The sequence below is a fragment of the Sminthopsis crassicaudata genome, chromosome 2, assembly GCF_048593235.1.
Source record: "Sminthopsis crassicaudata isolate SCR6 chromosome 2, ASM4859323v1, whole genome shotgun sequence".
In the NCBI taxonomy this organism is placed as follows: domain Eukaryota; kingdom Metazoa; phylum Chordata; class Mammalia; order Dasyuromorphia; family Dasyuridae; genus Sminthopsis; species Sminthopsis crassicaudata.
In genome coordinates, this window is record NC_133618.1 from 152144870 (window position 1) to 152167376 (window position 22507).

A 22507-nucleotide genomic window follows, 5' to 3' on the forward strand; every position below is an offset into this window, starting at 1 on the left:
GGAAATTGAATTGCCTTTCTTCTGACCTGGTTTTCGATGTAGTTAAGGCTTCTCCATTACTAATGTTTTTTGTTATACATAGACAACAAATAGGTGACTGTCTTGTTGGCAGCGACCATAAAGTTAATTAAATGGCTACACACATCCATGCATGCATATGTTTAATAAATACTATTTTTATGGGGGGAAACCCTGAAATTTATTTTTCTCATTCAAACTTGATATTTTTCCTTAAAATTAAAAAACAAAATTGACAAAATGAGTACCTAAAATATAAAATATTATATGTATAATATCATATAGTACATAAAATAATTTTCAGAATGTTAATATTCAGACTTCCTATTTATCTCTTTCCTTCTGAACTTCCTTTTGTTTGTTTCTGTATGTCTTTCAAAATCCTTCAATAACCGTTTTCTCCATATTTTGGGGATTTTTTTAGTTTTGAGACAATTTATTGCTAACTCCTATTTTTCCTCTAACATTCCCCCAAAGGGGCAGGGAGGAAAAACCTGCTGTAACAAATTCATGTAATTAAAAGTATTTTGTCCACATGCAGAACTATATGTCTCATTTTGTACCTTGAGACCTCTTTGTTAGGAGGTAGATCATCTTTATGCTTCATCATCTGCAATTATGGTTGGTCATCTCATTCATTGTTCAAATTTCTTAAATCTTTGAAAGCTCTTTTTCTTTGAAGTATGGTTATTATATAAATTGATTTCCTGATTCTTCCTACAACTCTATATTTATTATATTATACATTACATTATTATATTAATGATAATATAATGATAATTATTATGTTATCATATATTTAGTATGTTATATATATACATATACAATGTATATTATTTATTATATTAGTCTTTCTAGATTTCTCTGTTCCTTCATTGTTTCTTATGGTACAACAACATTCCATTACATTACTATGTAATAATTTGTTCACTCATTTCAAAACTGATTCAAAACTGATTACTTAGTTTTCAATTCATTATTTCAACAAATAAACTTATTATATAACCTTTTTTGTACATGTAGGTTTTTGTTTCTCATTGTTTTCTAATACTTTCTCAGCAGACAACACTGAGTTGAATCCCTTTAGGATTTTAAATCACCTCCACATTCAGTGAAGTTTATTCCAATGTATTAGTGGAAAATTAGGGAGAATATTCTTTTTAAGAAATCTCTCTCATCTTCCTGTGTTTTCCTTCCTTTTTGAATAAAGCAGTTTAGTTGATGCCAGAAAACCTTGCTAACTTACAAACCTGCTTCTCTTTTCTCTATTTCATTTACTAAAATGTTTATATATGCCAGATAACTTTCACTTGCTCATTTGTTGCAAAAATAAGGAAAATACTTTCTAAAAACTTCAGAAATACATTTCATTCAACTGTACTTAAGTGAGATATCAGGAAAAGCAAAACAACACTGGAAAACAACTTGATGGGCTAATTTAAACTGGTCTGTGAAAATTACCGCAAAGACCTTTGGGACAAGGCAGTATTTTTTTTTTTGTTTGTTTGTTTGTTTGTTTGTTTTTTAAACCCTTGATCGTTAGCTTTCCATGTACATAGCAAATGCCTAATGGCTTCATAAATATCTGTTCAAGAGATTGAGCATTTCTCTTCAAGCAAAACTGGACTAGTGGACCCAGTTTCATTTTCTCAAAAGATTTTTATCCTAAAATTGATTGGAAAGACCTAGTACAAAGAAATCATTTCCTTCAGTGGAATTCATTGAGGCATAACTACAGTCAGTTCTTTATGAATTGCTTTAATAAATGGGAGAGAAGGTACACAAATACTTCTTAATAGGAGATAATAAAAAATAATTTTTTTCATAATTTGAAATGTTTTTGTATTTGCATTTGAATTGGTAACTCAGTATTTCATTGAATAAATACCTTACCACTCTGAAGCCTTTATTCAGGAAAAACTGGCATGAAAGTTAGGTAACCCTGCCCTATCATCTGAATTCTTCCTTTTCTTTATCCCATGGTAGAAACACACAACCTGGAAGAAAGGACCTCCCTCTATTGAGCTCTTTCTCAACTATCAGTATTTTTAAAAGTAGGCAAAATTACATATGGCTGGACAAACTTTTCTAGCCAACCTCTGTCTAGTTCTCATCAATTTAATATCCCTCGTTAATATTATGTGTGATCTATATTGTCTTTGCCATATCAGCAGTATACTTCTGAAGGACAAGGCTTTGTTGTGGCAGTTTTGCATATCCGAATTGCCTGCCCCCAGTGATGTGTATTGAGGGGAATTCCTTCTGAGTTTCATTATAAAAGTGTGCTGTTATGCTAAAAATCTGTTTCTTGGTTAACTTGAAATTTTGATTCAACTGTCATCGGACATTTATTAATTTCATATTATGTATATATCATGCACTGTGCTGCCTAGGTTGCTATGAAGGGAAGTCCCTGGCTTTTTTGCAGTTCAGCAGTTTCCTCATAGATATCTAAGCTTATTGAATAAGAAGTCAGCCTTGAGACATTGACGAAGGGGAAAGTATTGTATTTTGTGCCACAATGACTTCTCTGATGTTTATATTTCTTTAAAAATAACTTTTTTGACCATTCCTTTCCCTTCTTTCCCCCTTGAATCTTCTTTCTTTTATCCTTTCCAGCCTAAATCACTGATTTCAGTATTGACTGAGCACCTACCATGTGCCCATATTGAATTTGAATTCCATTGGAAATATTTTTTTTTCTATAAAAGGATTGCATTTTAAATTAATGAGAACTCAACAGATTATGACTGGATAAATTTAGACAGCCATATGTAATTTCAACTACTTTTTAAAATACAGAAGGTTGAGTAAAGGAGCTTTCCAATAGGCTGTATGCTTCTACCAGCAGATAGGGAAAAGGAAGAGTCCAGAGAAATGTGTGATAAAAGAAAACTAGCTAACTTTACAGGTTCTCCTGAGTAAAGTGTTCAGAGTGGAAAAATATTTGCTCAGTGAAACATTTTCTTCTCCCAACTAGTTGGGGAGACAAATGAAGAGAATTATTTAATTACAACAAAGAGTATGTTTGAGTATATGGAAAACAAAGTTAGATGGATGAATCAATAATTAAGATGGAGGCTGGATTCTAAAAGGTCTTAAAAATCAAGTCACTTTTATAGAGTTCTTTTAATAGGAAACAATTTTAACTTTTATGCTAGAAAGAAACATGATGAAAGGAAGGCTTTTAAAAGCTTAATCTGGCAAGGTAGAGGATAGATACGATAGGATTGCAAAGAGACAGGACCCAGGGATTCCATCTGTTGTAGGGAATTCAACGTGAGGTGATGGTGAGAGGGATAATGGAGAGGAAAAGACTAGACAAAGAGTTTGAAACTCAAGTCATTACTACCAGTGACAGCTTGAAATGTGGCAATGATCAGGATCTTTTGAGCATAGCTGGGGTCCCACCTTAGGAGCCCATTCCTAACATTTGGGGATCTTTCCCTTATCTGAATTTTTATGGTCTTTACTGTTTGTACTATTTATTCAGCACCTACCAAATCCTGCCTTTTATTGTCTTTTTACAAATAGCGTATGGCTTCCCAGTAGTATTGGACATCTTTTTAGGGAGAGGGGGACCATGTCTCATACTTCCATGGATTTTTAAGGCAAAACACAGCACCTCATAGCAAGCAAGTACTTTAAAACTACCAAAACAAACCAATCATGAGGAACTGCTGCTGTGTATATTTTAACTTTGAAACTTTAGGCACTTCACCAGAAGATTGGCTGGAAAAACCTTGTTATAGTTTCTACCTACTTACTCTCACCCCTATTGTAGACATTTTATAATTTCTGAGGGCCTGGGAAGCAGGTTTTACTGCCCTAAGTCCCATAGCTTTTGCTTATGCATCAAAATTGGCTCCTTCTAAACCTTGTGATGCCTTTTTTTAAAAAATCATTTGATGATGACTCATTGCCAAGCTGCTCAAAAAACAGCAGTCATTTATTTCTTTTTGAGGTACAAAGGGGAAGAAAGATAAGGGGAATGGCCTAAGAAAAGATATTTTAAAAACACAAACATCAGGGAATTCAGTTCACTGAGACAAAACTCCTTAATTTTCCTTTTGTTAATGTGTCCTGGCAACTTCCTTCTGGGAGGCCTGGATGTCTGAGGTACTGGGCTGTAGAAAAGCTACAGACTTCTTTTAATGCTTCTCTTTAGCACAGGTTCGCCCAGCCTATGTAGGAGTTGCATTCAGTACCTGTACTAATTATTGGAAATATTCCAGAAAGGCTCACTTGAAATGATTAGCATTTAGTTTCTTCTATTGTTACCCTTGGCAGCAGCTACCTAAAGAGAAGCATTGAGTCAACTGGCCCAGGATCTAGAGTAAAGAAGGAAGCCAGACATAGAAAAGACATTGGGAGTGTATGTGCCATAAATATTAAGAGCTGCTGTTCGCTTGTGCCCTTCATCCCAACTCCTTCCAGTATCCTATTCCAAACAAAACTAAAATAGCAACCTTCTCTTGACCCTTAGGCCACCCATTTTACTTTTCCCTGTTACGGCCAAATTTGTATCCGTTCACTGCTTGCAACAATCAGTTCTCTCTCAGCTCCTTGCAATCTGGATTCCTCCATCACTCTTCTACTGAAATTGTTCCATTATATGTTATCATCTGACCTCCTTGATCACCAGATTTCATCGCCTTTAGTCCTTGTTCATTGTCCTTGACTTGTCTGTGGTATTGAAACGGTTGACTGTCTTATAAAAGGTTTCTCTTAATTTTTGTGACATAGCACTTCTCTCAGTCTCTCCCCACTTTTTCAACTATTGTCTTTATCATTGGTTACACTTCACTGTTCTGATCTGTTGCATCTTTGACTGTTTTCTGTCTTCAGTCTCTTTTTTTAGTATTCCCCTGGACTCTTTTGGCTTCATTTATAGCCAGTAAGCTCACAATTCAGACTTATATTTTCCATTTCCTACTAAATTTTTCCAACTGGATAGCTGTAAGCATCGCAAATTAAAAATCCTTCATTTTGAAACTTGCCTCTGCTTGTTAATAGTATAATTCTCCTGGACACCCATGCTTATAATCCTTAACATTCAGTAAGTGGCTAACATTTATTCTACCTCTTAAATTTCTCTGACATTCACTCTTTTAATTCCCCGTCACCTAGAGCAGTGGTTTTCAAAATGTGGTCCAGAGAGGCAGGGATGGAGCTGGGAAGGTAGGGGGAGGAGAAGTTCTTTTAAATTCTTTAAAAAGGTCTACAAATTCAAAATTGGTTTTTATTTTTAATATATAAATATCGGTATCTAATATCTATAAATATCTCTATCAAAATCTAACATATCTACCCTTTGACCCAGCATTGCTGTTATTGGGATTATATCCCAAAGAAATACTAAAGAGTGGAAAGGGACCTGTATGTGCCAAAATGTTTGTGGCAGCTCTTTTTGTTGTAGCTAGAAACTGGAAGTTGAATGGATGTCCATCAATTGGAGAATGGTTGGGTAAATTGTGGTATATGAAGGTTATGGAATATTATTGCTCTGTAAGAAATGAGCAGCAGGAGGAATACAGAGAGGCTTGGAGAGACTTAAATCAACTGATGCTGAGTGAAATGAGCAGAACCAGAAGATCATTGTACACTTCAACAACAATACTGTATGAGGATGTATTCTGATGGAAGTGGAAATCTTCAACATAAAGAAGATCCAACTCACTTCCAGTTGATCAATGATGGACAGAAATAACTACACCCAGAGAAGGAACACTGGGAAGCGAATGTAAATTGTTAGCACTACTGTCTATCTACCCAGGTTACTTATACCTTCGGAAGCTAATAATTAATGTGCAACAAGAAAATGGTATTTACACACATATATTGTATCTAGGTTATATTGTAACACATGTAAAATGTATGGGATTGCCTGTCATCAAGGGGAGGGAGTGGACAGAGGGAGGGGATAATTTGGAAAAATGAATAAAAAAAAAAATCTAACATATCTAGTTTATAAATATAACCCACATAAACAAAAATTCTGTCAGATCTGCAATAATTGTTAATTACATAAAGATACTGAGAATAAAAGAATAAAAAGCCATTGATCTAGAGTACTATAATAGTACTTTCCTAGCTTGTCTCCCAATTCCAGCTTTTCTCATACCTCATTGTTAGAATAATCTTCTTGATCCTCTGCTTTGATTACATCATCCCTTCCCACAACTCTGCACAGAAAACTTTCAGTGGTTCTAGTTGCATACAGAACAAATTCCAGACTAGCTTCAGCTCATATTATCTCACATAATACCCCCTTCTGTATTCTTTATACCTCCCTGGACTGCTCCCTAACTCTGAAATAACTCTTGTTTTCCTGCCTCTGTCTTTTTGAGTCCTAATAGTTAGAATCCTCAAACTCCAACTTCCATCTCTTGTTAAACTGCTACTCATCTTTAAGACTCAGCTCAGATGATAGCTCCTCCAAGAAGCCATCTTTGATTCCTTCCCCTGCTTTCTAAGCTGGGAATGAATGCCTTGTTCATTGTTATTATGTATTAGTATATTCTGTTATTTATATATATATAAGTTATCTCTCCTATTAGAATATAGAATTCTTGAGAGAAGCACCCCAAATCTCATTTATCTTTGTGTCTTCTCTAGCACTGAACATTTTCCCTTGGATATAGTAATGGATCTAGTCTTGGACATGCCTTGGTGAAATTAAGAAAGAACTTTACCTAACAAAAATAAACAAATTCCAATTTATAGTCCAGTTCGTGGAGGCCAGCATGATGTGCCTCATCTTCTGATTCTGCCATTAACTGCCAGTGTGACCTTGGGCAAGTTGTTTCCTAATCAATCAGGCAATAGGTAAACATTTATTAAGCACATACTATGTTCAAGGCACTGTGCTAAACTCTGGGGAATATAAAAAGAGACAAAATTCATTCCCTATTTTTAAGGATCTAATTGGGGTGATAAGTGAATAATTATACAAAGCAAGCTATACAGGATGGATAGGACACAATAAACAGAAGGAAAGATTTAGAATTAAGAAGCCCCTATAAAAGATGGAATTTTAGTGGGGACTTATTCTGAGTGTTCGCTTTAACAACATCATCTCTGAGGTCCCTTTCAATGCTAAAAGAAACTTACAAGATTTTTCATTCAGTTTTCATGCAAGCTACACAAGGATGGGAAGTTGAAAACACTGGCCAAATCTGTTAAGATAATACAGACCAAAATTATGTCAGAAATCATATCTGTCTTATGCCAGTTTTCAATTACTACAGGTAATCCTGAGATGACCACTTCAGATTCAGTGGTATGGGCGTGTTACATATATAGACATTTTCTTCCCCATTAAGTTTCATTGCTGAGAGAGAAGAAAAAGAGGAGAGCAGATAAAGAATAGATTAGAAGGGAATGACTGAGGTTTTTTGGTTGAATCAGTTCCTCTGGTATTTACCAGTCAGTTTGTAATCTGTTAGCCATCATTTTGAGTTGACATTCTGAGGAGGTTTCTGGGTAGGAGGTCATAGTTTTTCCTGGGAGGACTAGGTCAGTAGAGCTAGTGATTACAAATTACCATGAGGGTAATGAGGCAGTCTTTCCAGTGCCTGCATTCTTTCAGACTTTAGAAATCCACATACTTGCTTGGAAACAAGTTCGATTGAAGAATGAATGAGTATTTCAGGCTATTTGGAGGCTCACAGATTTGCAGCTTGCTACACTGGAAAGGGACTTAAGAGATCACCTAAACTGAATTTCTCGTTGTGTAGATGAGGAACCTGTAGTCCAGAAAGCTATAAAATATTTGCCCAAATAAATATCCGATTAGTTGGAGAACCTGAATTTTGAACTCAGGTTTCCTGGTCCTCCCAGTCTTGGGCTCTTTTTACACTAACTTACTGGTTTATATGAGGATACAATGAGAATGTTTGTTGTAAGGTGCTTTGTAAACCTTAAAACATTTTTAAAGTTTTAGTTGTTATTCCAGCTTTCATCGCTTTACCCTTCACTCTGTATTGATTCTGTGGTATCAGTATGATGTGGTAGACTAATGTGTGGATGTGGTATGAGCTAACTCATAGAATCTTAAAACCAAAATTTGGAAGGGACTCAGATCATTAAGCTTATCTATATTCTTCTTGGGTTCAGTGACAGGGAGATAACTGGAAAGGAGAGCTCATTCATTCTACTGCTGGGCAGTCCTCATTGGTAGTTTTTTCTTCATTATACTGAAAACTACAACCCACTGAAAAGCTGGTGGAGCTTCTACTCATATTACTTTCTCAACAGTGACTCAAAATAAACCTCTTTTTCCTATGTGACAACCCATAAATAATCTCTTTCTGGGCATGCAAATAATTTTTATTTGACAAATAGTTTTAAATGTTAAGATCTTTTATTTACTCTTTCTCTGGAATTCTTTTTTTTTAGGTTGGGGTGATTCAATAGGAACTCCAACAGAAGGGGGAATGACTTATGATGCTCTACATGTGTTTGACTGGATAAAAGCAAGAAGTAGTTACAATCCTGTGTATATCTGGGGCCATTCACTGGGCACTGGGTAAGATTTCCATTCACCTGGTCTTTGAAGGGTAAAAGGAGTAAAGTGGGTAAAAGTACCTTTTAATTATCAGCCTTTCCAAATCTATGGCTCAAGCTCTATTTTTTTTTCATAAACATTTCTAAGCTTATCCTTAGGTATTTTTCACTGTATCATTAAATAATGTAGAATTAAGAGACAAAATGGTGCAATTAATAGAGTGCTAGGCTTAGAAAATCTAGCAGACCAAGGTTCAAATCCCACCCATGATGAAACTATGACACTTTCTCACTGTGTGACCCTGGACAGATCCCTTAAGTTTTCTTTGTACCATAGGCAACCCATCTAAGTTTCAGAAGGATTTCCTCTTTTGGGGGTAAAAGAAATTTTGTCACCAACAACCTGCCATATTGAATAAATAACAGATCCTTGCCTTATTCTTCTAGCTTTTTCCCCTTTTAATCTAGGAAGTTGTTTAGTATGTAAAAGCCCAGTTAAAATTTTTAGTACTTTAGAAAAATAATGTACTTAAAAGACCTTAATTAAGCGAATCATGAAGTAGGGAAATTAGTATCATTAGTATTAGAATCATGAAGTAGGAGAGATTAGAAAGATTTTTTTTAGGAAGAAAGAATGCTGAGTCTTTTATGTTTCAATGAGGGTAACAAGAGTCAGTGATTTGGGCCTACAAAGGAGCTATCACTGTTCCTGAGTGTAAGAAAAAAGATAGAGAAAATAACTAAATGTATAAAGATGTAAATAGGAACTTGGGAGGCTTGCAAGACACATAGGTTGGCAGCAGAAGGTAGAAAAGGATCAGTTTGGTAAAACAGTATAAATGAAAGATGGAATCCTCCAACTCTAATTTTAATTCCTTTCCCTCTTAATAGCTAGGATTTATATAACACTTTAAAGTTTGTTAAATACTTCACAGATTGTCATCTCACATAACATCTTTTATTTATTCCTCATTCAATAATGAGTAAATTGAGGCAAATATAAGTGCCCTGGATAACAGAGCCAGTAAGTGTTTGGGGCTACATTTGAACTCGGGCCTTCCTTACTTTTAAGTCCAATGCTCTATCCACTAAGGGTCTCATTACTACTCACTCTATCAAAAAATATTTATTGAGCACTTATTGTAGGAACAGGCATTCTGTTGGGGAGATACAAAGAAAGGGAAGAACAGTTCCTCCCTTTAAGGGACTCACACTTTTTTTTCCCTTGAGACAATTGGGGTTAAGTGACTTGCCCAGAGTCACACAACTAGGAAGTGTTAAGTGTCTGAGGCCAGATTTGAACTCAGGTCCTCCTGAATTCAAGGCTGGTGCTCTATCTACTGCATCACTGAGGTGGCCCAGGACTCATATTTTAATGGGGGAAACAATATGTAAAAAAACTAGATATTGACAGACAAAAACTAGGGAGAACAGATGGGAGGTCAGCTCAGAAAAGAAGACTTCCTACTGATCAATTTGTGTTGTGGTGTGTACAAGTTGTGCGTGGAGCTGCAAATACGCACTCTTCAGAAAGGTTAGGGCCTTAGGTGAAGTGGTCTATATTATTTTGTCCCCTTCCATTTCATTATAACTCCCATGGGAGCCAACAATTCCAACTCCCAAGAAGAGTGAAATATGTGAATATGTTCCAGCTGATGGGGGAAAGTGCCACAAGATATGACACTCTATATGGTATCAGGCCCTCTAGTCCCATAACCTCCATTAGCCAGCATGTGAAAGATATGCTTCACTTTTTCTTAGCTTACTTTCTGAAATCTATAAAATGGGGATGTTTGAAAAAGCTTAAATACCAGCTAGAGGAGAATGAAAATCCAAAAAGGGGCTGCTGTTCTTATTTGCTCAAAAAAGGGGAACGTAGTTCAAAAAGGACATTTTCTTTGGCTTCCCAATTTTTCATCAAAGATGAAACCATTGTGTCTGAGTACAACTGCAGACAAGGAAAACTGTCTCTTAGCATGTGTTGTCTGAATTAGAAAACATACATTAAGGATAAATATTTACTTCATGTGCTGGCTGGGTCCAGATAGTTTGCCAATTTTAGTGGTACTTTGCAAGCAGTCAGTCATGATGTTCTAAGTAGTCTCTCCTGAGAAGTGGTCAATGTGCTTTCCTAAGTCTGCTAGTGGAAAGGTTAGTTGAAATACTGACAGGTTTTATGGACATGGTTCAGTAATAGAAGGAACACAATGGTCATTTAGGAAGTTGGCTCACCCATTACCATCAAAAAGTATTCATTCATTCCCAAGGTATGGCAGTAAGGAAGAGAACTTAGCAAACACAAGCCTAGGACTTCCTACAGTTAGTATCTTTCTATAAGGTCATGTTCAATTTATAGGTCATCATTTTTCCTGAAAGGGCTCCAGCTGTCAAATCATAGTAACCTCTCTTTAAAAAAATCCTCAAAAAAGAGGTAGATTATCATTTCATTGGAAGATGCTCTATATCCTGCTGGGGGCTTAAATCATTATTGTCTTGATTAGGAAAAAGAAAAGAATTAACTTTTATTTATAACTAATTTGCTTTCTTTTTTTCTTTCTAGAGTTGCAACCAATTTAGTAAGGCGCTTATGTGAACGAGGTAAGAGTCCACTAATGAGGCATTTAATGACCACCATCATTTTTCTGTATGCCATAGCTTCTATTGAATAGTCTTTTCCATCAGGAGAAGGTTTGATATCACCAGGTCTTTCTGTCTCACATGTTCTCTTATACCTCAGGTTTGCATGCTATTGAGCCTCTCCCTTCCAGCCTCTCAACTTAAATATGAAATGTAGGTACCTATCCTTTAAATAGAATTGTGGTTGTGTTTTTTCATTGGATCAGACGTGCCAATTGGATCCTACCTCTGCCCAATCTATTATGTATATTCTCTTAAGTTTTTTTAGATGATATATGGAATCTCAAGATAACTGATTCCATTTCTTGATAGCTATAATTACTGGGACATTTTTTCTTTTATACCAAGCCTAAATCTATCTTTGTAGAAATTTCACTTTCTTAAACAAAGTCATAAATCTTACCATGGCATTAGTGCAAATTATTCAAAGCCCTTAGAGAATTTTTTTAAGACAAAAACAAACAAAAAGCCCGCAAACTCCTCAGCGTTAGCATCTCTAGTACTAAAGGGAGAGACTCCCCAGCACTACTCCTGTAGCCAAAGGCAGCTAATACTAAGTATTTCCTCCATACCTCTTTGTGTTTATTTTCTAAGATAACTGTACTTGGAACAAGATGTACTTGACTCTTCTCCCTTTCCCCTCATCTGTAAATAATGACTTTGAAAAAACAGCTAGAGCATGGGCTAAAGACATGAGAAATGACTTTGAGTTCTGGAATCAGTTTGACCCAGTTGTTATAAGCTGGACCAGTCTTTAGACTTTTTTGTCTATGTGCCTTAAACAAATAACACACTTTGCTTCCCTTCATTTTAGTGTTTTCATTCATAAAATGGATCATCCTGCTTGCTCTACTCACTTTGGGGCTGGGAAGTTGTACAGAGGATTTGGAGGTCAAGTCCATAAACATTTGTCCAGCACCTGCTATGAGCCAGGCAGTGTCCTACTTTACACTTCATAAATGTCTCATTTGATCCTTACAGCAACCTTGGGAGATAGGGGCTTATCCCCATTTTACAATTGAGGAAACTGAGGCAGAGAGAGATGGTGATCTGTCCAGGATCACATAGCAAGAGTCTGAATCTTGATAGGAACTTTTCCTGACTCCGAGCCCAACTCTTATCACAGCACCACTGTACTGGCCCATCTTATCCCAGTCGTGCATGAAGAAGAAAAGGTTGTAGGCAAATTTGAGATCAAAGTAAGGAAAAATTTCTGAACTACTAGAGTTATGCAGCAAAAAGTAATTCTTTCTCCTAACTGGTGAGCAGCCCTCCATTCTTTGCCCGAAGACCTTTAGTGAAGGAGACTCTTCTCCCTGGGCTCGCTCTTTTGAATAGCTCTGTGATTTGGAAGCTTCCCTCCCAGCCATGGGAAATCTGTCCCTTTACAGCTTCAGCCCCTTGCTTTTCATCCTTGGGAGCTTCTAGGATAGATCATGTGATGTACAGTACAATAGGAATGAAGATAATGGAGAAGTAGTCTAGTTTGAAACTTATGGTTGGATTAAAGGTGTTTATTGAGACTCACTGTCAGTTGGTGATTGTGGCTTCTTGTCCTGAGTAGAATACAAATCTAATCCTTCTTGTATATGACAGCTTTGAGATACTTGGGGAGATGGCTTATCTTGTTCCCTAAGTCTTTCCCTATCCCGACAAAACATCTCTGTTCCTTCTTATGGTATGACCTTTAGGGCCTTTTCCCTAGTGGTTACCTCCTCCTTACCAGTGTCTTTCCTAAAATGTGTGGCCCAGTTCTCCAGCTATAACTTAACTAGGGCAAAGTACAGGAGGATCGCCTCTTTGTTCCTGGAAACAGCACAACGTGGGTCCTCCAGATCAGGGACACAGATTGATAAGAGTGGAATGGGGTGGGTTCTGGACAGGCACAATTCGGGTTTGCTCAGGGCGTGTCTGAGGTCATATGCTTTTCACTCTGGTCATGTTTGAATTCCGTACTCTTTTTATTAATGATTCCCCTCTTTCCTTTTTGATGAGGAGATTGGATTGGATATGAGGTCCTTTCCAATGGGATGGAGTCATCAGCAGAATGTCCAAAGGCTAGGCTGGAGCAATGGGCACTTGCTCTCTGGAGCTTTGTCTGGAAAGAACTTTTCTCAGATCCCTTTGGCACAGTTTTGGACAAGGATGCATTCAAAGTTACTTTAAAATGGCAACATTTTGCCAGGGCATGTTGCATGATCATATTTTCTTTTTCTCTCCCTTGTTTAGAAACTCCTCCAGACGCCCTCATATTGGAATCTCCATTTACAAATATACGTGAAGAAGCAAAAAGTCATCCATTTTCAGTGGCAAGTAGAGATTTTAAAATGAATTTTGCTGGTTTCATTTTAAGCAGAGGCCAACATGTTTGCCTGCACATAGACATTATAGTATTGGTGTGCAGCAAGAAAGGGTAAAAAATCTTCTTTCACAGTTCATTCAGAGGGGGGAGGAGTCAAATCCCAAGAGAGATTTCTTACACAGACCTGACCGTTTGTGCACTTTTCAGAAATGGCAATTTCCTCAGAAAAATATTTATTTAAGAATTTAAAGGAAGGTCATAGGTGTTAGAAGATTGTTGTGTTTGTTTTCTGAGCCCACTTCTCTTTCCTTTATCTTCACTTTCCCGTCTGCCAAGTGCACAGACTAGATTATCTGGGATTAGAAACTGAAAATTGTGATTTTAAAAGGAAAGGTTCTTTGGGTTGACCAGGCAGATGGAATTGTGGGGAGACTGAGATGCTTTGATTGTCTTTCTTTCTGTCTTTCTTTCTTTCTCCCTCTCTGTCTCTCTCTTTGTGTGCGTGTCTCTCCCAGATGTAACCAAAAGATTCACAATGCTAATTTTTCTTGTTTGTCCCGTATTATCTCTTTGAAATTCTTGGGGTCCATTGTATTTCTAGATTTGTTTTAAGCTCTTGGAATGAAGGTGACTCTGGGATTCCCCCTGTGAATTGTGATTCAGCTATCCCTTAAAAGGCAAAGGATCTCAAGCCCCTAGTTTTCTTCCTGTGTAGGAAGGCTATCATTCGGTTTTAATCCTTTAATCTCTAAATTAAGTCCTTACTTATACCACCAAAGTAGAAACTAAGTTTGAAAATCAGCCCCTGAAGTCAGATTTTTACTAATAAAAATCATTGTGGTAGCATAGAGTCATAATTGCTGTCTTAGCATTATTCAGTTTATTGTCTTTACCCCATAATGAGAGACTTAGAGTAATAAATGTTAAGTGCCTACTATGTGCAGAGCTGCAGATAAAAGTCAAAACAGCCCCATAACCCTAAGAACTTATACTCCACTTGATCTGAAGGCTCTAGGTGCTTAGGCAAAGATGGGAGATAGTACAGGGGGAAAAAATAATAAACCTGCCCTTCTCCTATTTTGCTCAATACCAGCTCTCCTCGAGGAATTCTCCCCATGACCATTTCTTTTAATGAGTGAACAAGGTGGGAAGAAAGTGTAGTATAGAGATTGCTGGGTCTGAAGTCAGGAGAGCTAGGTTCAAATTCTGGCACTTTACTTTAGTAAACATGTATGATTTTAAGCAAATCTGTTCTTATTCAGCCTCTTTTTAGTACCGTCCCATCAGGTTCTTTGAGGTCATACACACTGAAGAAATTTTACTAAATTTCATGAATGTTACAGAGTCCCTCTTTTCATGAGGGAAAAATTACTAATAGGTAGTAATGTTAAAACAGCTTAATAGATCATCCCTCTCATGAATATTTTCAATTTAAAAGGGAATCTTGGGGAAAGGGCTATGGGTAATTCAAATAAATAACTCCCTAATGGTATAATTTCCATTTCTGAATGACCTGGATTAGAGAGACAAGCTTGGGGAGGAAGGAGACTTTCTCTTAATAACATCAGCCTACTCTTTTACTTAGTAGAACAGCCTTCAAAAGGCTTTAGAGGGTTGATGTACTTAATGTAGCTAAGCCCATAAAAAATGACCTTTAGCTATCTTTGCTGAGGTACAGGTGTAACAAATGTAGAATCCCTTTGTATTTGCATTATTTTTCACATCCTCAATGAATGCAGTCAGGAGTTGGGAATGAAGGGAGTTCTGGATACTAGCTGGATAGTTCTGGATAGTAGCTAGATACTAGCAGAAGCAGAAGAACAATGGGGCCTCTGCAGGGGCCAGTTGCTTGTGGAAGCTAAATTGGAACATGAGAGACCTCAAAGGGTGCATATGGAGGGAATTTTCTTAAATATATCTGTCGATTGCTGTCTCTGCTGTGCCTCCAGGTCTACCGATACTTTCCTGGATTTGATTGGTTCTTTCTCGACCCCATCACTAGCAGTGGAATTAAATTTGCGAATGACGAAAAGTAAGTGACCATTCTTTTTTCTTAAGTTTTCTTTTCTTCTTTGTCTCTTCAGGGAAAGGTATTGTGGAGGGAGGAAAGCTGAAGTATCTGGTCTTTTACTACCAACTAATAATAAAGTGGTTAGTTACATACATATTGAGTCTATAATGAAAGAAAGAGTGTCAAAATTGGTGAATTTTGCATTCCAAATGGTCCCATAGAGTATCACTAAATCTTTACTTTTTTTTTCTTCTTCCTATTCCAGAATTTACAATTTAGTATGATTAATAAACTCAAAAATGTGAACTTTAATGAATGAGAGGAGGGTTACAAATGCCTTCAAGCAGCCAGGTGGCATAATGGATAAAGCACCAGACCTGAAGTCAGGAGCACTCATTTTCCTGAATTCAAATATGGCCTTAGACACTTATTAGACCCTGGACAAAGCTCTTTGCCCTGTTTGCCTTAGTTTCCTTATCTGTAAAAACGAGCTGGAAAAGAAAATGGCAAATCCCTTTAATATCTTTGCCAGGAAAACTCCAAATGAGGTTGTGAAGATATGGGCATGATTGAAAAATGACTGAAGAACAAACCACTTCTTATGTAGTAGCTGAGGCAAAGTAGCTAAGCTTGGAGTGGGAAAGGATTCTGGGTTCATATCCTACCTCTTGATACTTCCTGCTTGTGTGGCTCTGACAAATTATTTAACTTGCTAATCTTAATGACATTGTAGTATTATATTATGCTAATGTACCAAATGTTATCCAACCATTTCCCCTTTTGTTGGAAATTTATGTAGCTTAAAGTTTTGGAATTTTTTTGGCAATTACATATGGTTCCACTTCAATCTGCAAACGAATAGCTTTTTTTGTTGTTTTGGATAATATTTTGAAGATAACTTAAGTTAGAATGTCTTTATCAAATCAATTTCATGTTCACTTTTTAAAAAACTGAAATGTTTAACATATATTATTGTGTAGACTCAAATAGCATAATTGAAGCCAAAATCTCAAATTCCCCCATCAGAAACAACCAGATAGTAATTTTCTGTGTCTTTTCAGTTACTAGAATGCTTTTTTGTTTTATTATCTATAACTTTTTTGTTCTCATTACAGTGTGAAATACATATCATGCTCCTTGCTAATTCTTCATGCTGAAGATGACCCTATTGTGCCATTCCATCTAGGAAGAAAGGTATGTGATCCTGCTTGGTGGCTTAGAGGGAAAGAATAAAATGAGGAGCAAAGAGTAGAAAAGACCAGTGAATTCTGGCTTTAAAGCTCAGAAGAGTTCTAGACAGTACTGAGTCCAAGCCCCTTATTTTTCAAGTAAAGAAACTGGTTCAGGAGAGTTCAGTGGCTTATCCAAAGTCTCAGAGATAGTATTTGAACCCATATCCTCTGACTTCAGAGCCAGGATTTTTTCCCCTGCACTAGGTTATTTTAAGGGATCATTGTATAAATGATTTTGGGCTTTAAGCTAGGGAAGCTAGAAGGTGGGATGCTCTACTGTAGTTGCTATGCCAATGAGCAGATTCTTAAAGAAAATGAGGCTTTAGAGAAAATTGTTCTCACTAAAATGGCAGATATGTTTGGAATTGGTGTGAAACTAGAAGTGGACCCTAGCCTTTCCCTAGCATTATACAAGAGGAAAGAGAATGGGAATAAATAGACAAAATTGCTGATATTAACAGTGGGAGTAACTAAAGAGTAATTTCATTTAAACAGATATTGTGGCAAAGTGAATTTAGTTACATATATATTCAGTATTCTTTTCCTATGTCCTTTTTAAAATAAGGAATTGTAACTTTTGCTAGGTGGTTTATAGACTATAGAAAAATGGTGGATGCTAGAGTGCAGTTTTTAAAATTGTATATACTAATGGGTGTAATTAAGGAGGTTATTCTTGTATGCAGGGTATTGTTACAAGAATGGCACCTCAGGAGATTGGTCTTATCACTAGTTCACAATCCCTTACCTAGAGGAGAGGTGTTTCTAATAGGAAAGAGTTGATGCTGAAAAGAAATTCTGAAATGGAATGGAAAAAGACAGAGCAAATGAACATCTTCTATAAATACAACTTTGCACTAAGCCATCTTTGATATTCAGAGGGGAGCTGAAATGTAGAATTATTCTCCTGCTCTTGTGCTCTTTGGCTGGTGAGGTAACAGTATGGAGCACCCACAGATAACCTTTCTTGTTTATCCTCAATGTTCCAATGGACCTCGAGTATGTTGGAAAAACTGAGTCAAATTTTCCTTTTCAGATGATTCACTAGCAGTGCTGGGAGTTTCTTGACTTCCATTTCAGTGTTTTTAGCAGCATGTTAAACTTCCTTCCCTGAACTTGGTTATCCCATCCTTATCTGTTTGGGAAGTGGTGTGATGGAAAGGGGTGAATTTGATTCTTGGCTTTGCTACTTATGTAGCACAGATGATTTCTAGGAATCACTATGATTTCTTTTAAAAAAGGTTAGATTTCTTCCTTATTTCTATTTTCAAGGGAGGACAAATTCAGATGAATAAAATAGTCTGGGGAGTGCTTAGTACTCCCCAGAGAAATAGATTATATAATTAGGAAGTTTTATTGTTCTTAATTAAGTTATTAACAGCATTGCAGGACCTAGGAAGATACTCTCCACTACCTGCTATCTCTTAAAGCTCACAAATGTATTACAAGTTCAAGTGCTCTACTGTTGTAAATTTATTTGTCTCGTTTTCTGGTTCTCAGCTTTATAACATCGCTGCACCATCTCAGAGCTTCCGGGACTTCAAAGTCCAGTTCATTCCATTTCACAGGGATCTTGGCTACAGGCACAAGTATATATACAAGAGTCCTGAACTACCTCGAATATTGAGGTAAGAGAAAACAGTTGTAATAAGGTCTCTTCTTCATTGACTAAAGGTTGCAACCCAGTCAAGAAAAATGTGAGCCCATCTAAGAAACAGGCTAGCTTCTTGGGGGAGGGAAGAGGCCACTTGGGGTGAGCTATGTCTATTGTAGTGGATCACCAGCAAAAGATATTTTATGTTGTTTGAAATATGATTATAATAATGTCATTGTCTGATTATTTCATAATAATTAAAATAGCCATGACCATAATATAATCTCTCTCAATTGTATCCCTGTGAGATAAATGGGCCAGGTCTTTTTTGTTCGCATTTTACAGTTTAGAAAATTCACAACTGTAGGGATTATGAAATCTCTATACCAGCACACCAAGGCCACCTGGCTCATGTCAAGTGTTCTTTATCTCTGAGGACAAAAGGCATCCGAACATCCATCTCCCAGAGACCTTCATGAGTGGGACACAGATAATTATAAGGTTTTAATGGGGTATTGGGGACTTTTGATTGGGGTGAGATATCCCTTTAGTTGGTTCCTTTTTTCCCTCTCTTAGGTGCTTGTAGAAATAGAGCAAGGGGAAATTTACTCTAAACAGCTCCTGAAAATGACTTTCCTCCTGCCATCCCCTTTTTCTTCCCTTCCTGTCCTCCCCATTTTTCTTGTTTAGTTGTGTCTGACTTTGTGACCCCGTGAACCATACTGTGTGGTTTTCTTGGTTTGCCATTTCCTTCTCAGGTATTTTAAAGCAAACAAGGTTAAGTGGCTTGCCCAGGGTCACACAGCTAGTATGCACTGAGGTTGGATTTCAATCCAGGTCTCCCCAACTCTGGGCCCAGGGCTGCCCCCCAAATCACCCAGCCATTTCCACTTTGTACAAGTAACCCAGCAGCTCTAGTGTGACTTACACTAGTGGCTTACAGACTTATCCTGTGGCTGTCCTCTCCCACTTTTGCCAGCCTTTCCTCCTGGACTCAAGCACTTCTGAAGTATGACGGTCCCCTCTGGCCACATCCCTGTGCTCTGGGGAAGACTTGTCTTCCAATGTGTAAGCCTAAGGATCAAGTACAGAAGTTCAGTTCTGAGGTCTGAACTAAGATCCAGAGGTGCCGAGTTGTCAATGACACAACAGAACGGCGACCCAAGCGGAGACCTCCGGAGCCAATAGCAGCTGCCCGGTTGGTAGAAAGGGGGACTCGGCCTTTGGTAGCCTGCCACTGCGGGGACCAAGCTCAAGGGCTTTGTCTCAGCCCCAGAGCCCCATCCTTCCCATGCCTGTCTGCTAGGCCTTTGATAGTTATTTCAGGCTGCCTCTGATTTGACTTGTGAAATAGCATGTTTTGTCTGGGTCCCTCCAGGAGGAAAGCACTAACAGGCAAGACTGGTACTTCTCATCTTCATGCTCTGTAACAACTAGAAAATGAAAATGAAATTTCCTCTTCCTCTATTTCCCTTCACTATCTTACCAGAAAACATTGGAATACATTGACATGCCCACAGATCACCTTTTTGGTTTAGCTTTTCCTGGAAGTTGTTCCAGAAGAGGTGGAACATCCTGGATCTGAATTTAATTTAAAGCTTAAGTTCATTAAGAATTCCTCTATGTTATCAGTACTCTCTACCATAGATTGATCTTCTGCTCTCTCTCCATCTTCATCCACTGGGACTCCATCCAGGGCATTTCCTAACACACCATTTCCATTCTTGCTAACTCCAGAAGAGACTTTCCATAGTAAAAGAAGGCTTCTCCACACTCGTTAGCTGCCTTGCAGCCCCACATGGTATTATAGAAGCATGAAAAGGGAAAGGAAGCAGCATTAAATTGTGCTATGTGCCAAGCACTGTGCTCTTTTTAAAATTTTAAATATGTCCCATTTGACCCTCACAATAACCCTGTGAGGTAGGTGCTATTTTACAGTTGAGGAAACAGGAAAGCAGAGTTTTAAGTGTGACTTGTCCAGGTCTCACAGCTCGCCAGGGTCTGAGTCCAGACATTTGAACTTAGCTCTTCCTAACTACAGGCCCAGCGTTCTCTACATTTTCTCATCCGGTTGGCCCTTGAACTCACTTGCTTTGTATTTTTGACTCAGACTATTTTCCTTTGGTCTAGGGAATTCCTGGGAAAATCAGAACATGAGCATCATGAGCTACATCACTGAGGACTGGCTATGTGAAAGCATGAAGATCTCTTTCCCCTCCCCCATCTTTTTCTTTCCCTTTGGATCAGTCCACAATCCTGGAAACTGTCAGCAGCAGATGAGTCTAGCTCTCCGGCATCCGCATTGCTCAGGAACCCTGGCTTGTCATCAAGCTTGCCTGTGGAGGGGACTCAACATGATCTTAGTTGGTTTGTTTAGCTCTGGTAGGAATGGGAGGAAGCTTACACAGAGCAACTCAACGTGACTCCGATGGACCTGAGGATCCAACCAAGTGGCTGAAAATATGAACCCTTCTTGGAAATTTAGAGTGGATGATGGATGGCTTTGTTTCTCTTAAGCATAAGTTGGCCATGGTGGACCTACCATCACTTGGTTGATCCTACTTCTGTCTGGCTTTTTAGTGGTTGGTTTTTTGTTTTTGTTTTTTACAATGGAGACTTTGTTCTTTATTCATTTTCTCTAGAAGCCCAAGATGATGAAAGGAACTCTTGGTGTCTCAGAACAAGGACTTCAACCTCTTACTGAAGGGGCGTGGTAGGAGATTCGAAAATGAAGGATTTATTTGTAGTTCTTCCTACCCCTCTACCCATAATGAACTTTGGATGGTTTATTAATTTTTTTTCACCCTTTGCATACTTGCACTCCATGGCTACCACTTTCCTCTCTTGGGGGTACTTTTGCTAATTCACAAGACTGATTATGGTGATTTTTTTATTTGTATTTCTCTCAGTTCATTTTCCCTCTTGTTTCTCTCATTCATCCTTCTTACTACTTGAGTCTAAACTGAATCTTCACTTAAAAATAAAATAGTGGTGGTGATCTGTCTTCCTTTGTCTCTGCAAATCTAGAAAAATCAACCACACAAAGCACTTTGAGGCAGAAAAGTTTGTACCTCGTACAATGTCCACTAGACTACTTTGCCCTGTGGTCAGCTAAGGTTTAAAAAGGTTTAAAGGCAGAGCTTTCCCAGCTTTAGGGTTTTTGTCTATCTACTTAAACTGGGGACAGAACTTGGCTAATGAATGTGAATGGAGTTTCCCGATTGTCTTCCTTCTTTTGTCTTAGGCAAGACTCAAGTCTCTAATCCAAGTACATACCAGAAGCACTCCATATGGGGAAAGCTGTTCTGCACAGTGGGATAGGAATATTCCAGATTGCACATTGTTTCCATTTCTTTGCAATACTGGTCCCAATATGAAGTCTTGCAGCCGTAGGCACAAAATGCCCATTTCTGCAGTTGTATATTGAGGAGCATGAGCACATAAGCATGCATGGGAGTTCTAGCTACAGGTGCATAGTGTCTATTTTTAATGAATTTTATGCCATAAAAAGATGGAGTATAGTTTTGTCCCATGTTACTTATGAGCTATGTGCCACTTTGCTACTTACTGGAGTTATTTATTGCACTGATGCCTATCGTCCAGCTTTTTTTTTTTAATACAACCAAACCAACATTCCATGAGATGCTGTTGCTTTCATTAGACACCTATTAAATAAAATTCAACCTTAAATGAGAATATTGTCAATCTTTCCCAATTAACAAAAGATCAGATTCTCCAAAGCATGAACCTGATAACTGTTTAAATTTATCACCTACAGTTGCAATCATTAGGCCAGTATTGTATATTGAATCTCTCAAAGAAAAAACTGCATAATTTTAATAAAGTTGCCTTTGGATCACTCCATTGTTGACTCTGCCCGTTTTGTGCTTAAGTACACATCTCTCTAATTTCTAGGATCCATTCTGTCTTAGACCTTCCTCCCATCTCCCAAGTAGTTTCAAAGTACCTGTACTTTGAAACAAAGTACCTGAGCATAGTACAAGCAGTTTCATAATATCTCATCGAAATGGGCGAACCCTTTTAGTGTCTGTTGGTGGGGTTCTTGAAACTTGACTTAAATTATAGCACATTAGGCTTGTGTGGAAACAAACTTATTTTATTCTAGGACTCCAGTATAAGCCATTTCCAGGCCAGAAAGCATCATTTTCCTGCTAGTCTACCTTGTGGGGATTTTATTAAAGTACAAC

General features: G+C 37.6%; 1 protein-coding gene across 5 annotated transcripts in view; it reads left to right on the plus strand.

The window, feature by feature from the left end:
- The window catches only part of ABHD12 (abhydrolase domain containing 12, lysophospholipase), a 129784-nt gene extending 107621 nt beyond the window's left edge, over positions 1–22163 (plus strand). For all 5 annotated transcript variants that reach the window (XM_074287706.1, XM_074287704.1, XM_074287702.1 and 2 more), the window contains 7 exons: positions 8419–8548; positions 11087–11124; positions 13393–13472; positions 15415–15497; positions 16592–16670; positions 18206–18333; positions 20430–22163. In XM_074287706.1, the coding sequence (XP_074143807.1) occupies positions 8419–8548; positions 11087–11124; positions 13393–13472; positions 15415–15497; positions 16592–16670; positions 18206–18333; positions 20430–20478 (587 nt within the window). In that variant the 3' untranslated portion in view covers positions 20479–22163. The remainder of the gene's footprint in view (positions 1–8418; positions 8549–11086; positions 11125–13392; positions 13473–15414; positions 15498–16591; positions 16671–18205; positions 18334–20429) is intronic.
- The last annotated feature ends 344 nt before the right edge of the window (positions 22164–22507 follow it).